Here is a 16,194-nt window from a genome sequence, read left to right as displayed (position 1 = left end):
AAATGTTTTGTAACATTCTAAATGTCTTTCCTGTCACAATTGATCAATTAAATGGATCCTGAATGGTATGGTACTTGGATCATGAAAAAAAACAAAATTACTTTTGCTCTTTGAGAGTTCTTTATTTAAAAATTAAGATGTTTTTGCAATTTTTTTTACAAATTTCACTTCCATCAAGTCAAATCTACAGTATTATGTAAGTGTGGCAAAGAAAAACAGGGAGTAATTCATGTTAAAACAACCAAACCTCTAAAATCATATCACCTTATTACATTTCTTGAGGTAGACAATCATTATGGAGGGAATCTTTAATATTAAATTGCATTATTAATTTGCTGATTTCTTTAACCAAATTATGTTTTATTGCAATTATAAGCTGCTGTGGCTAATTTTAAGGCATGCAACAGCATCTGAAAAATAACAAAATTAAAATTGTAAAAATAAAATAAAATAATGCAATCCTGGTCATTTGAAAAATACCATGAACTATATTATTATTTCCCAGTCATTGTGTATTTCTAGGCCCAAGCCAGTTAAAGTTAATACACCTCGTTTTACGTCGAACTCATGTATGACTGGTGTCTTCGCCGCACCTTAAAGAGAGAAACAGAAGTTTAGTAACTAATATCTCTCTGGTTTATATTTTAAACCAAATCATTTATGTATGAAGTATTCTACTAATAAAGAAAACTTTTGGACTCTTCACACCTGATTTGAGCTTGGGTTTTCTTTTCAAACTATTCAGACCAAGAATGACGACTGATTCCACTTTGTCATCTGAGACAAATGAGCCTTTATCTTCAGCACAGCTGAAAACACAAGGAGAACGGCGTATTGAGCTTTCTAAACACACAAGCAATGGTATATAATCTGTTTCTTCTAACTTCTATTTTTAATAAAAATGAAATTTCTAAAATATGAAGGAAAATGAAGTGATGTTGGGCCATTACCTGCTAACGAGCCTGCCAGCTTGCATGCTAAAATGGCGCAAGCAGAACTGCATCTGATCTCTGTAGCTAAAAGAGTGGCCATCATCCAGATACAGAAATCCATCAGCATTGCCCTGTAATACAAAACATATAATCCAAATCAGTGCAGTGTACAGTTATGTTCTGAACATGTATCATTTTCAGTACTGCAGACCAGTGTTTCCCAAACTTTTTTTCTGGGGACCCACATTTTAAATTCGATAAATCCTTGTGACCCAAAAAAACATTAGGCCCATATAGTTCATATATCACAAAGAGAATTTATGCATTAACAAAATATGTATGACCATTTTTAAGGTCAGTTAAGCTTCCACTTAACTATTTAAAAGAGATACAGATATTTGACAAAGCATAATTATTTTTTATTTACCTTTATTTACAATAAGTAAAATGCCGAAGTGAAATGAGAAAGGAAGAGTTGTCAGGTCATCTCATTGTTTTCATATTCTCATCATTACAGTGTCAAGCTGGCCTCCCTCGGGGACGGTATTTTGGCTGTTGGCAGTGTTAGCCTGGTCTTTAGCTGTTTTTTTCTTCTTAATTAGCCAAGCATCCATTTTTATGGCTGGTTGCCGAGTGCAGAGCGCAGCTAAAGAACAAAACAAAACAAAAAAAACCGGAAGAAAACGACGAGCTCCCTCGTGCGGCTAATTGGTGAACTACACAATTTTTTAATCAAGAGTATATAGCACTGTGGCGAGCAGGGCGGGCGAGAGCCGTGAGGGAACGGCGCGAGGCCGGTGGCGCGAGTGTTAATGAGTCCCTCACGGAGGAGCTCCGGGAGCATAAAAGGAGGAGCGACTACAGTGAAGGACGAGAGAGGACCAGGCCTGGACTTTATTTTATGTTTTATTATGTTTGTGTGGCCGGCAGACGTCCGCGAGGGTCTGCCGGCATTACTTTCGTTTTGTTCTTTGTTTATTTTGGTATTAAAGTTATGTTGAACGTTCGCCGGTTCCCGCCTCCTTCTTCCCGTATCTACGAACTGTGCTCGACTTGGCGACCCATACAAAATCTCCCGCGACCCACTTGTGGGTCGGGACCCCGCCTTTGGGAATGAGTGCTGTAGACCCCAAAATATCCCTAAAATCCCTAAAAATATTTACCCCTAAAATATTTACTTGAAGTAATCCCTGAGATTTTAAGTTAATATTTCAATAAATTAACAACACATTTGCATATTCACTGATGATGGTTAATGGTCACTTTTTTTATTGTTTTTTTTTTTTTAATATATTTTAAAGAAATAATAAAAATTGTACTTCAAAGTAAACAATTTTGATAATAAAATAATAATGATAATAAATTATAATACATGATATAATAATAATAAATGTGACAATTTTATTTTACACTAAAGTGTAAAGCAAGTCTAATGTCTTAAAGTGCCCATGTTATGCTATTTTAAAGGCTCCTCCTAGTTTTGTTTCGTTCTTCTACAATAGTTTTTACATACATCCAAGGTAGGGCTGGGCGATATGGCCAAAAATATTATCACAATTTTTTTTTTTCCATATCATACAATATCGATATTTATCTTGATATTAATTTACCTACCATTAATGGGGAAGCTAATGCTTTCCACATATAGGTTAGACCTTGAGAATGAATGTAAACATGTAAACTTATTTGTTCACAATTAAACTCCACGTAGTAGCTACCTTTTCATTCACCGTGCCATGAAATCCTTTTTATTTTCCCCTAAATTTCCATTTTATTTTTTGGGGGTTGTGTGTTTTATAATTTCATATAAATTTATATTAATTAACAATTTAATCAAGCTTTTAAAATGTAATCAAATGAAAATATAACAATTAATTTACAACAAAACATTGCATTACAAGCATGCATAAAGTCATATAGATTACATTCAATCATATGGATTTCGGACACTATTCAATGCCATTACAAAGCTGGGAAGAGCAAGGATATTATTTAATATAACTCGAATTGTGTTCGACTGAAATAAGTCATATACACCTAAGGTGGCTTGAGTAAATTATGGGATAATTTTTATTTTTGGGTAAACTATTCCTAATTTTCAGTATCATTACTCCAGTCTTCAGTGTCACATGATGCTTCAGAAATCACTTTAATATGCTGATTTGCTGCTCAAGAAACATTTCTCATTATTACAAATGTGGAAAACAGTTGTGCTACTTAATATTGTTTGTGGAAACTGTAATACATGTATATTATGGTATTAGCATCTGATTCCATCCCTGACCAGTACTATGGTACCACCCAGTACTTTCTGTTCTATTGTCATGTGATCACCTTAGTGTCCAAGGCCACAGTGAGAGTGATTGGATGCTGCTGTAAGTCTGCTGTACTGGATCCACAACCTGCTCTCCTGGGCACCACAGTCCCGCCACGCTGGAACACGGGCACCTAACACATAGGGTACACCATAAATAACTCTGTAAGACTACTAGTGCTTAGTAGACTGCAGTATCAGAAATGTAATGCAGTCACTCACAGTGTTCAAAGTCACTGGCAGATTCAGAGTTCTGGCACCCTTGTGTACCTCTGCCGTGTTTGTGTCGTACCACAGCTTTTAAACACACAAAACATCTCTTTTGAACACGCTTAAACCTTCAGTACAATCAATGTATAATTCATACGTGAAATAGGCTTACCTCATCAGACCCTGGGAGCAAAACACTGACCTCTGTGACCCCAGGATCTGTCACAGGGCACACAAGGAGTGCACTGCCTGAAAAATGTAAATTAGTTACAATGGGATCTGACACTGGACTGCTGTGTTTTAATCATATATATTGACCAGCGGTGGTTGAAGTACACAAATAGAAAAAAAGTATAAGCACTCCTTTTCAGTTTCAGCTCTCAAAGAAATCGCTCACAAATCGGACATTGCAACCGCATCTTGAATTGTGTTGAATTCTTCATTTTTAAACAACAAGGACTTTAAGATAAGACTTTGTGGAATTTAGTTGAGTAAAAAGTATATTACACATTGGAATTTATGCTTTGGAAAGGGGTTTTCCTTGTATGTCATGTTTTCTTGCTTAAGAAGATATTTTGAAGAATTTTTTTTCCTACTATGGAAATCAATGGCTATAGTCAATATTTTGGTTACCAATATTCTTCTAAATATCAAAAGAAAGAAACTCATACATGTTTGGAACAACATGAGGCTGAGTAAATGATGATAGACTTTTCATTTTTGGGTAACTTTCCCTTTCATTTGTGGACACGATATCTATTTTTTTTCTTCCATATTCCACACTTATAGTGACTTCATTAGCAGTATTACACCGCAGATTTGGTCATGTTTACCAATCATGTACTGGTTCTCCACAGCAAACGTGCTTGTATCACTGGGAAACTCTACCCAAAGAGGTCTGTAGGAAAACAAACAGAAACAAAGATGGAGGTTGGAAAAGGCCTGTAAAATCTTTCCTGCACCACTTACCAGCTCACTTTTCTAATGTAATAAGGATTTTTTTAGAAATGTAAATCTACTTTACTGTATCAGCATACATATAAGCCATACTAAATAAGGATGTGCTGCAGTTTAAAATGCAGTACCTGATGGGAGGGAGGGCTGACGTGTGTGCTTGGTGAAACAGAGTGTACCAGTACGGCAGGAGACAGTATCTGTCCTGAACAGCAGAGCGAATTGCAGAGGTGACTTCGTCCCCAAACAACCAGGGCTCACGCCGCTTGGTCATTTTAGCAGAGTGTCCCCTGAAAAATGGCTGAAGAGCCCCTGCTTGATACCAGCGGACCAGAAGCTCAGGGTCTGGATCCTGCACAAAACCCCCTACATCGGCTACACACACACACACACACACACACACACACACACACACACACACACACACACACACACACACACACACACACACACACACACACACACACACACACACACACACACGACCATATTCAATCAGTGTTGGTCATTTTACACCCAGTTCAACATGTACACTATCGTTCAAAATTTTCGAAGAGTCGTAAGTCGTAAGATTTTTTAACGTTCTTGAAAGGAGTCTCTTAAGTTCACCAAGGCTGCTTTTATTTGACCAAATATACAGTAAAACAGTAATATTGTGAAATATTATTACAATTTACAGTAAAAGAACTGATTTCAGTTATTTTCAAATGTAGCCTACTTTATTCCCATGAAGTCAAAGCTGAATTTTCAGCATCATTACTCCAGTATTCAGTGTCACATGATCCTTCAGAAATCATTCTAATATACTGATTTGCTGCTCAAGAAACATTTCTTATTATTATCTAGCTCTGACAACGGAAGTGATGTCTAGCACTCGTTGAAGTATAAGCGCGAGGCATTACTTCCGTTGTCAGAGCGCGATCAGACCTTACTAAGCAAGTGCTGAACGCAGTTGGACATAGTGGTGTATTAGAGGTAAAAAATGATATAAATACTGTTCGGTTTCTCGCACAAACCGATCGTTTCGTACCTTAGGACATCAATGTGTCGTCACGAGCCACAGGGTTTAATTTGGATTTGTCTATGCAAGTTTTTCCGACTTTTATTGATTGTGTTCCCATTCATTCGCATTATACGACTGACAGACGGCAACAGTTGCAGTTAAAAATCATCATTTGTGTTCGACTGAAGTCACCTACATCTTGGATGCGCTGGGGGTAAGCAGATAAACATCAAATTTTCATTTTTAGGTGAACTATCCCTTTAAGCCTTGCCAATTTAAATATTCAATTGCAAGAAAATGCAAAAGGGAACTCAACTCATTACTCGCACGCTGTGTGGGAATTTTAAACATCCAAAAAGCCGCGTCTCAGACAGCATGCAAATACTAAATTGAAGTCTTTTTCATGTCTTCTTACACTTGATGGGACAAATTCACACAAAATTATGTCAAAAAATGTCTGTTTCTGCGACTATCTTAAGTCGGTTTTGTCTAAAATGAACGTAAATAAAAAATGTTAAATGATAAATGTTTAATGTTAAAAAACACTCATTCCTCTTGACTGAATAACTTTTGTAACTTTAATAAGGATTCATCTATAATTTAATAAGGATTAATCTATAATATTTAGTTTATACAGTGAAGACTTTGCAGAATTATTTTACATTTAATTAGCCTACTTTACTTAAGTTCTCTACCTGAAAACTACTGTCAGACCTACCTGAAAAGCACGGTTTTCTCTGGTATCTAAAATTTGTGTCATAGCTGCCTGTTTTTGTAAAGACAGTTTCATGGCTGGTAAATTTTCTTAAGTCACCGGCCATTCGTTTTAAACTATATGTATGACATCTTTATCAAAATTAATATTATAATCAACTTTACTTTGTAGGTTAATGTATGATATATTAAAATAAATATGACATAAAAAACTATTGCTTTATTAGTCTAACCTCCACAAAACTGTATTCCTGTCAAACTCAGTGACAACAGCATGGGTATTGAAATCTTCAAGTACTCCCAAGTAGCAACATTGTCCCCAGTCCATATGGCACCTGTGACATAAACAGTTCAGTGTTGCTATGGGCTGTGTTGTTTGTTTCCATCAACACAATGGGCATAGCGTATGTCATCTGATTTTGAAGTTACCTAATCTTTGAGACCCAGCAAAGAATGAACGTGAAAGGATAAACGGCCTTTCTGTGCCACCTGAGCGGGTTAATAAGCCCTCAAATGTAGCCATATGCTGTGAAGGAGGAAAAAAAACACATATAATCATAGTCTATCTTTATATTGCAAGCATGTTTAGAATGAGCTTACCTGATAGAAGCCATATAAGTTGTGTAGTTCCCTATGTTCCCATCCTCCGAAATGCACTGCATCTTTCGGCATTGTCTGCTCTGGCCCATTAAAGACAGAAGGTTCATTCATGTCGTTCCACACAAACAAAGATTCTGTTGAGCCCTAATGCAAGAATGGATAAAAAGCAAAAAATTACCTATAGAAATGTAGAGACAATGAATTGTTTTTTAGAACAAAATATGCTAAGGAACTAGTGAACCACTTAAAACAGTGACCAAAATTGAGACTCACTTCATATTTGCTTAGAGAGAACTGTCTGGCATACCATGACCTTGTCTTTGAGCTACTGAAGTCCAAATAACTGGATTCACCTGATGGAACAGTAATTACTTGATTTTTACATTTTCTTGAAATGTGAGTGCCAAATTTGATGTAAAATAAATGTACACGACAACGGTGTTTTGGGGGCCTGAAACAGCAAACTTTTGAAAACGAGTTTCAAAGTGCAAGTTTTTGAGCACTATACCGATATCGTCTGCATGTAAACAACATAAACACGAATTTGTGAAAATGCTGATGTCATGTGCATATAATTACATGTTCAGTCTGTAGGTGCATCGTGTTTCTTTACAAAGTGACATCGCAAACTACTGTCCTGACATGAATAATACAGTGTTCGTAATCATTTTCACAGATACGTGTAAACAGGGATCGCTTTGACAACGTTGTTGTCTGTGCGCGAAAAACGCAAAGGGAAAACGTTTCCATTATTAGTACATCATATTGTCATGTAAACGTACCTTAAAACTGAAGTAAATAAACATGTCAGGGTTATGTTTGTTTTAGTTTTTGTCTTACCTGTTTGTTTCAGTTCCTTGTTTGTTTCCTTGGTTTCTCATTGATTGATTATATTTTACACCTGTTGCTTGTTTTTTTCCATGGATATATTGTGCTTGTTTTCAATCTGTCTTTGTCAGTATTTGTCAAGTTTAGTTGGAATCCAGAGAATCCAAAGTGTTTTGTGAAGTTTTATAAATAAAAGAACTGCTGTGAATAGATCCAGCTTACTTTTTTCGTTTCTGATTTTCAACCAGCCGTGACAATAAAGCTAAATTGAAATATTAAATAACCCAAAATCGAATAAATTTGACAAAAGCACATAACATTACTAAAGCTTAAAGCGGTGGTTAAGTTACATGTTTTTTTTCTAGGCTTGATTGTGTTTTGGGTGCACAGTTTAACATGTCTTAATGCTTCGTTTTTTTTAAATGCTGTATTTTTCATATATTTTATCTTAATTCTACACCTCTGTTTCCACTGTCATATGAACGGCTCGTTTGACTTCCTGCTTCTATCGCGGCTTTTGAAGGATGTTTATGAATGGTATTTCATTTAGTATTTGTTTCAAAGTGTTTAGATGCTGTCACTGCTGTTTGTTAGCTTTCAATATACAGTTTTATCCTGATTAAAGCTTTACTGTAGTAAATACATGCCTGAGTAGTCGCATTTTTGTAAAGGTAGCGTTTAATTTATAGCATGAACAACTGTTTGTCTATGAACATAGAAGTTTGTTGGTGTTTGTTGCACTAGAATTTAGCTAACGTAACTGGCTAGCAAAAACGAGTTGCTCTTTGTATACGTCCTAGAGGCATTAAAAATAGCAACAGAACTATAACATTACGTTTAAAAGACAAACAATTAAACGTACTTACAGTTTGGGGCTGATAAACAGCAGCTTCTGCTTTTAAAGTGGGAACTGCTTCATCTTTCAGTAAAAGTCTTTGTGTAAATCCAGCATTAAACTCGTGTAGATTCTGGAAGCTGTCTTCAGCGCCGCATCCAGTGTAGAAAATATCACAGATAATAATGGGTTCTATATCTTTTGATGCGTCCCGTCGCGCAGCTCCCGTTCGGTGTAAACAACTCTTCCGCTTTCATTATGCTGCGCCACATGGCCTCGCCAACTTTGTTGCGTGTTCCCGGGGGCAGTGTTTATGTTAATAGCAAGGGTTTATGATGTCACCAACCCGGGAAGAAGCTCGTTGTAGTCCAAACCACCCGTTTTTGTAGGCAATAAAATGCCATAACTTTAAAAGACAATATCTTCGTGTGCATTGAACTTTCAGCGCTGTAACTTTGCAGATACTGTTTATGCTCAAGCAGCAACATTACACACTAACTAAAGTTAAAAAAGTGAAATCGCATGCAACCACCCCTTTAAACTAAAATACAAAAAAATAAAAGCTAATTCAAAATATTAAATAATAGAATAGTATAAAAATAATACATTTATAAAAAGAAATAAATTTTTGAGTGAACTACTTCCCTTTAATCATTAGCCTAGTAATAGTGATCACTAATTAAGAATTATGGGAAGTTTAGAGAACAAACTGGAATCAATAGATGGTAGGATTTCTGATCGGTTTTGACTTAACAGTTACTGCACTGTGGCAACTTCCGAGTCTTGTTGAGAAATTTTTCAGTATGATACGATAAACAGTTATGTGAATCTGAGACTGGACTTCTTGTGTATACTGGATCTTACCTGGCCAACATGTTCCTTCATAAACAGTGCCTTCTCTATTCTTCACAAAATGGCCGCCTTCTTTAGCTTCACAGTAAAACGGCCAATCAGGATCAATCTTGACGTGTGGGTCACTAATAACAACCAACTAAAAAGGCAAATAATAAACATAAAAAACCTTATACCTTTTAACTTTATAAGCCCATTACAATACCTTCCTGTTCTTCTTCTGGAGGTGGTGCTGTAATTCTGCTGGGTTTGGAAAAAGCTTGGAGTCCCAGGTGAAGTAGCGCTTCCCATCTGTGTGCTCTATGTCCAACCATATGACATCATACGGAATACTGTGGGAGTCAAATCCAGCATCCACAGCTTTCACATCTGCCTCGTCCTCGTAGTTCCAGCGGCACTGGTGATAGCCCAAAGAGAAGAGCGGAGGAAGAGCCTGATAGCCTGTTGGCAGAGAAATACTAAAGGAACTTCTGCATACATTTATATCCACCTTCTTTTTGACATAAGAGCAGGTGCAGCCATTTGTAAATTGAATGTGCAAGGTTTCCGGTGTCATTTTAAAAAAAAAAATCAATGTCAATGAAAAAACTACAAAAGTCCTAAATGTACATTTTGGTTATACCACCATTGACAATACTTGGGGAATGGTTAGTACCTGTGAGTTGAGCGTACTGAGAGAACACTTGGGCAGGTGTGGGACCCAGCAAAATGAAACAGTCGATTATGCCACTCTCTGATATCCATCGCACATCAGTCTGAGGTAAGATCTTGCTTTTCTTCCCTGGTGGTTCATCCTCATCCTGTACAGACAACAAAAATAATCAATTGAAACAATACACATCTAAAAAAAATGCACATTTCTCTTATTTTATTGACCTTTTTATTGACTATTCTCCAGCTAACAGGGAAAGTTCTTAGAACTTTGGCTAATGTTCTGGCAAGGTTTTTTCAAAGCAAAAACGTACATTCTTCTAGTAATGTGAATAGAATGTTTGTTCAAAGTTCTTTAATGATGTTCTAAAAATGTTAGTACAAAGACATTATTTATACATTGTTCATGGAATGTTTTTTTCTGAAATGTTGGAAGTTCATCTGATGTTACTACTTGTTTCAGAATGTTCAGAGAATATTCAACAGTAACATTAGTGTAATGTTTGCAAAACTATAAATGGAATGTTCCCTAAACATTTGCATAACCAAGAATTTTTTTTAAGCATTTAAAAAAACTGGACATTTTGAACGTTCAGGGAACCTTTAGAAATAATGTCTTCATAACTTAAGAGGAACATTAGCAAAAATGTTTTTTTTTTTTAAATATATTTTTGTTAGCTAGGTCAACTGTTTTCGGAAAGTCATTTAAACTTTGCAGTGTGTAATTTCTGTCCCACTTGTGGCACTAAACACTATTGCAATTGTTTCCAAACAGTGGATTGAATAATACAACTGCACCTCATTTGGCTCTGAATTGTACTTGACATCAACCAGAGTCTCAGACGCGTTCAGCCAGAACACTCCAGCTGTCCTCTCTGGCTTGTGAGCTATCAAGACAGGAACAGAACCGTAAAGACCCAACCTGCTATTGATGTCATAGCCAAACACATCCAAGTTGTACAGCCGATACGCCTCAGAGACACTGTGAAGTAAAACAAGAGTTGGGGTTTGACTGCTACATCTTATTAGGCAAGAGTCTATTCTGTTTAATTTGTCTTCTGTAGGTACGGATCGCGTCTCAACTACATTCATTTGTAAAAGCAAACTCTGAGATATTTTATGAAATGCACTACCTTGTGTCCTTCAACACCAGGGTATCAGCATGTTCAGGAAGACCATACGTATGGTTGAACCCATGGAGTCTTAAATCCATACCCACCGAACTTGGACCTGAATTTAAGACATCATACTGAGGATTTTTTAACCTCTCATGAAATTACCAAACATCTGGATTCTATGTGAAGTTAGTGGGTTTTATGTTATATAATAATATGTTATGGTGGTTCACCGTTTGCCTTGATGTCCTCAAAATGTCTGAAAGTTTCCTTCCACAGGCCGCATCGATTTTCATCTCCCTTTGAGATGGAAGAACATGATTTGTCACACAAGAAAGTTCTCTCAATAATGCATTTTCACATTAAAGCCTATAATCTCACCTGACATGAATTTGAAGATGACCTGGAGGAAATTTAAATAGTGTTAAAGGGGAAAAACCATTAGCTATTACCAAGATTTTAAAGGAATAGTTCACCCAAAAATGAAAATCCCATAATTTAGTCAGCCTCAAGTCATCACAATGCATTTATTAACCCACTGGAGTCATATGGATTACTTTTATGATGGATGCATGTGCTTTTTGGAGCTCAGGCACTATTCAATGCCATTACAAAGCTGGGGAGAGCTAGGATATTATTTAATATAACTAAGATTGTGTTTGGCTGAAAGATGAAAGTCATTTACACCTAAAATGGCTTGAAGTTAAGTAAATTGAATAATTTTCATTTTTGGGTGAACTATTCCTTTAAGGGATTATAAAACAACAGTACTCATATATTGTTCCTCATACCTAGTTGGATCTTGCAGAGTCTCAAAGTAGAGTTTGTTTTCTGGGTTGAGTGTGACAATCTCCTCCCCATCACAGGAAATCTCTAGTTTGAAAGGTGAAAAGGAAACCAGCAGCTGGTACTGCCCCACACCCCATGTTAGACATACACTGTCCTCTCTCTTCCAATGAACTCTCAGCCTGTCAAAGAAATACCAATGAAGGACTGGCAGCAGTAGATCTAGGAGAGATAAGTGAGATGTGAGGAGAATCGTGAAGTTGATGGCTTACGGCTCATATCTCATCTCTCCAACCAGAACGTCAGAAACATGGTAGCGTGGTTTCACAGGCTGAATCTCATCAATAGAAACTCTGACCGTTCCATTTTGGGTTGCCCGTATCTGAAGACTCAGCCGATCCTGGAAGATGTAGAAATAGTTTCAGTCACAGTTTTGATATCTCTGAAATCATCCTACTACCCCAAATGTCGACATAATTTGGATTTAAAGTTTTTTATTCATTAAGTACACATTAAATTGATCAAAAGTAACAGTGAAGACATTTTTAATGTTACAAAAGATTTTATTTCAATTTTATTCAGGGAGTCTGGAAAAAAAGGAATTACAGTTTCCACAAAAATATTAAGCAGCACAACCACTTTCAACTGTGCTCATGTTCATCTGTGACAAGACATGTTTCTTGAGCATCAAATCAGCATATTAGCAGGATTTCTGAAGGATCATGTGACACTGAAGACTGGAGTAATGATGCTGAAAATTAAGCTTTGCATCACAGGAATAAATTACATTTGAAAAAAGTTATTTTAAATTGTAATACTTTACAATATTGCTTGTTTTCCGTATTTTGTTTTTATCAAATAAATGCAGCCTTGGTGAGCCATTTCAAAAAAAGAAACAAAATGTAATACTTTACACTAGGTAAGTTCAAACAAAAATGAAAATAATGTCATTTATTACTCACCCTCATGTCGTTCTACACCCGTAAGACCTTCGTTCATCTTCAGAACATAAATTAATATATTTTTGATATAATCCGATGGCTCAGTGAGGTCTGCATTCACAGCAATGACATTTCCTCTCTCAAGATCCATAAAGATACTAAAAACATATTTAAAACAGTTCATGTGACTACAGTGGTTCTACCTTAATATTATAAATTGACGAGAATACTTTTGTGCACCAAAAAAAACAAAATAACGACTTTTGAACAATACAGTGATGGGCCGATTTCAAAACACTGCTTCGGAGCTTTACGGAGCACCAAAGTCACATGATTTCAGCAGTTTAGCACTTTGATAGGAGATCTGAGTTACTGATTCGATTCGTAAAGCTCCGAAGCAGTGTTTTGAAATCGGCCCATCACATTTTTTTTTTTTTTTTGCCGCACAAAAGTATTCTCGTTGCTTTATAATAGGTAGAACTACTGAACTCACATGAATTGTATTATATATATATTTTTTTGTACCTTTATGTATCTTGAGAGAGGAAATATCATTGCTTTGAATGCAGGCCTCACTGAGCCATCGGATTTAATAAAAAAATATCTTAATTTGTGTTCCGAAGATGAATGAAGGCCTTACAGGTGTAGAACGACATGAGGGTCAAGTCAAGTCACCTTTATAGCACTTTTTACAATGCAAATTGTGTCAAAGCAGATTTACAGTGATAACTGGTATATAATTTTGGCTGCACAGCAGCTCTTAGTGTCAATGCAGGCAGATCAAAGCACTGTTGAATATCAAATGTCAAGTTAAATGTCAAGTGGGTGAGTGATAAATGACATTATTTTCATTTTTGGGTGAACTAACCCTTTACTTAAAAAATAAATGGTCATTGTACTTATTTTGTTCTTTAGAAACCAGAATAAAAAGAACATCAAATTAAGTAAATGCATTAAAATTATTGTGTTAAACATATTTTGACAAACCCCTGCCCTAGACAACAGTAAGTAAAAGACTGAATTGTGTGAAAAAAGTGGCAGTCCACCTGAGAGTCCCGCTGACAGATCTCCAGACTGGCTCCTCTATCTGTGAGTACTAAAGTCTCGATGGAGCCAAAGTACTGAGACACTGCTGCATCTCTCTGTCGCCTAATGTAGAGATGAAATGTCAAATAAAAACTTATCCAGTATTTTTCACTAAAGTGACTTATTTCCTAAATAATGACATGTAATATATATATATATATATATATATATATATATATATATATATATATATATATATATATATATATATATATAATACTTACCTGTAGAATGTAATGTCATGGTTCTTCTTAAACTTCTCTTTAAACTCATCACCCGGCACGATACTGTAATGTAATATGTACATCATAAATACAGTGTTCTGGTCTAATATTTCTAATACAGTAATCTGCAAGCATATGCTACATGTAACAATGCTGATAAACACAGATATGGCTCACAAACAACGTCCTTTTGGTTACATTATGTGTAAGCATGAAAATCATGAAAAGCTTGAACATTTCAATGTTGCAGAAATGCTATTTACCTCTCAATAGATTCAGCTGAAAAAATCACGTCCATTTTTGCCTTGTTCAAATACCCACACTTGCGGTCTTGACCACTTGAGCGCTCGTGATTGCGACAGGAAATACGCGCGCAAGACTGTCCCATGTCTTAAAAATGTGCAAGTGCACTGCCCTTAACGCACACTATCGTGAACCCACACTATACGAGGCATCCCATCATGCATTATGTTCGGAACTCGCATGCCCCATTTTATTGGTGCAAAGATGAGTAGGCTATGTGTATTTTGTAAACGCTTGCATTTTTTTTACAACACTGTAAGTGTGTCCCATCTGGTAATCAAAAGTTCTACACACTCTTGCAGTATTCATGCCTACTTAAACACTTGGGTCAAATACAGGAAACACGTCATGTAAGTAGTCAAGTGGTCAAGTGCAAAGACTGCAAGTGTGGGTAACGTTATTTGGACAAGGCTAATGATTCCGCCAAATGAAGAGGAAGTTATTTGATAGGGCTAGAGGTGTGTTCTTTTTATTGGGCGATAAACGCTATACTTTTAAATGTTATGGTCCATAAAGTAATATTCCTACAAGGGGCACATGATGGCTCAGACAGCCGAATCATCCATTCAGCCGCATTCAAATCTAAATGCGTTTTTGTCTTCCTTGAAATATTTCGAAACGTTTGTAATCTCTTAAAATATTAATTTCAATTTTATACAAACTAGAAACGGCCTAATCAATCTGTAAAAATATTTTGAAATCTCTTTGTGTACATTAATCACAAACGGCTGTGATTGGTCCATTCTCAGTAGCTTTTGTGTATATTAATCACAAACGGCTGTGATTGGTCCATTCTCAGTAGCGTTGAGAAAAGTAACAGGGACCGATGGCAGCACCCTTGATGTGTGGTATTTTAGTAGCTGTCTGGACAATAATTTACACTTTAGGTATGGCAATATAAAACACAAATAAAATAAAATATTAAATATATATATATATATATATATATATATATATATATATATTTATATATTTATATATTAAATATTAAATATATATACATAACATTAAATATATATAAATATTAAATATATATACATAAAATCGTTAAAATACGTCAAATACTCGCCGTCTGGGCTTCTAAGCCCCGCCTATTTGATAACATACAATGTCGTTCTCGTTTTTCACTGTCTGTTGTTCTTTTGAGCCCTGTGACATTTAATGGACGAAATGTCAGGCTCTCAACGATTGGGTGGTCTGTGATCGGACAGTAGCTAACATAGCATTTTTTAATAGTGTTGATATTATTGTCTGCCTCCTTCCTGAATTATATGTTATTATGGTATTACCCAAAAATTAAAATTGTCATTATTTAGGCTACTTCCTCATGTCGTTGCAAACCTGTATGACTTATGGACAAAATTACAACGAAAGTCAATGGAAACTAAATTGTTTGGTTACCAGCATTCTTCAAAACATCTTTTTTTGTGTGTGTTCACAAAGAAATAAATGCAGGCCTATAGGTTTGGAACCACATGGAAGTGAGTAAATAATGTCAATTGTCATTTTGGGGTGAACTATCCCTAAGATAAGAGGAAAATAGGAAACATATACAGGACACAGGAAAAAACATAATTTTCCATCTAAAAATAAGCAATTTATGTATGGATGGCAAAAATAGATATCAGGGATTTCATTTCAAATTTTTTTCTTCAAATCGGTGTACATTATACATTTTTGTACACTTTTTTATATATAAAATGGGTCGTATATTATTTAATAATTGTTGTAGAAAAAATCCCAAACCAGACAAAAGGCCAACAGTACTACAGTTGTACGAAAAAGTATGTGAACCACTTGCAGAATCTGTGAAAAATTTTAACAACATAAGAGAGATGCATGTTAT

General features: G+C 35.8%; 1 protein-coding gene across 2 annotated transcripts; it reads right to left on the bottom strand.

Annotated features, from left to right (window-relative positions):
• Positions 1 to 112: 112 nt before the first annotated feature.
• On the bottom strand, positions 113 to 14,448 carry ganc (glucosidase, alpha; neutral C). Of its 2 annotated transcripts, XM_067367860.1 has the most exons (24): positions 14,309 to 14,448; positions 14,046 to 14,108; positions 13,782 to 13,884; positions 12,067 to 12,194; positions 11,800 to 11,976; positions 11,390 to 11,411; positions 11,242 to 11,308; positions 11,027 to 11,123; positions 10,692 to 10,875; positions 9,898 to 10,042; positions 9,448 to 9,683; positions 9,255 to 9,381; positions 7,001 to 7,080; positions 6,728 to 6,871; positions 6,557 to 6,653; positions 6,361 to 6,462; positions 4,542 to 4,785; positions 4,290 to 4,354; positions 3,629 to 3,705; positions 3,469 to 3,543; positions 3,267 to 3,380; positions 951 to 1,063; positions 709 to 809; positions 113 to 593 (listed from the first exon to the last, which is right to left on the bottom strand). In XM_067367860.1, the coding sequence occupies exons 1-24, from the start codon at positions 14,431 to 14,433 to the stop codon at positions 487 to 489; spliced, it is 2,793 nt and encodes a 930-aa protein (XP_067223961.1). In that variant the 5' UTR covers positions 14,434 to 14,448; the 3' UTR covers positions 113 to 486. The 2 variants fall into 2 exon arrangements, with proteins under 2 accessions (XP_067223961.1, XP_067223962.1); XM_067367861.1 differs by lacking the exon at positions 11,027 to 11,123 and having other exon boundaries at positions 10,692 to 10,780.
• Between the last annotated feature and the right edge of the window lie 1,746 nt (positions 14,449 to 16,194).

The sequence above is a fragment of the Chanodichthys erythropterus genome, chromosome 18 (genome assembly GCF_024489055.1).
Source record: "Chanodichthys erythropterus isolate Z2021 chromosome 18, ASM2448905v1, whole genome shotgun sequence".
Lineage (NCBI taxonomy): Eukaryota > Metazoa > Chordata > Actinopteri > Cypriniformes > Xenocyprididae > Chanodichthys > Chanodichthys erythropterus.
The sequence above is the reverse complement of the archived record's forward strand: the minus strand, read 5'-3'. Positions and strand labels throughout refer to the sequence as shown.

What these genes read in the sequence shown, in the direction of transcription:
- ganc (XM_067367860.1), bottom strand. Translation starts at nt 14,433, where the DNA reads ATGGGACAGTCTTGCGCGCGTATTTCCTGTCGCAATCACGAGCGCTCA. An exon ending in TGAAGGAACATGTTGGCCAG is followed by an intron (nt 7,081 to 9,254) that starts GTAAGATCCAGT and finishes CTGTTCCATCAG; the next exon opens with GTGAATCCAGTTATTTGGAC. An exon ending in TGCTGGGTCTCAAAGATTAG is followed by an intron (nt 6,463 to 6,556) that starts GTAACTTCAAAA and finishes TTTATGTCACAG; the next exon opens with GTGCCATATGGACTGGGGAC.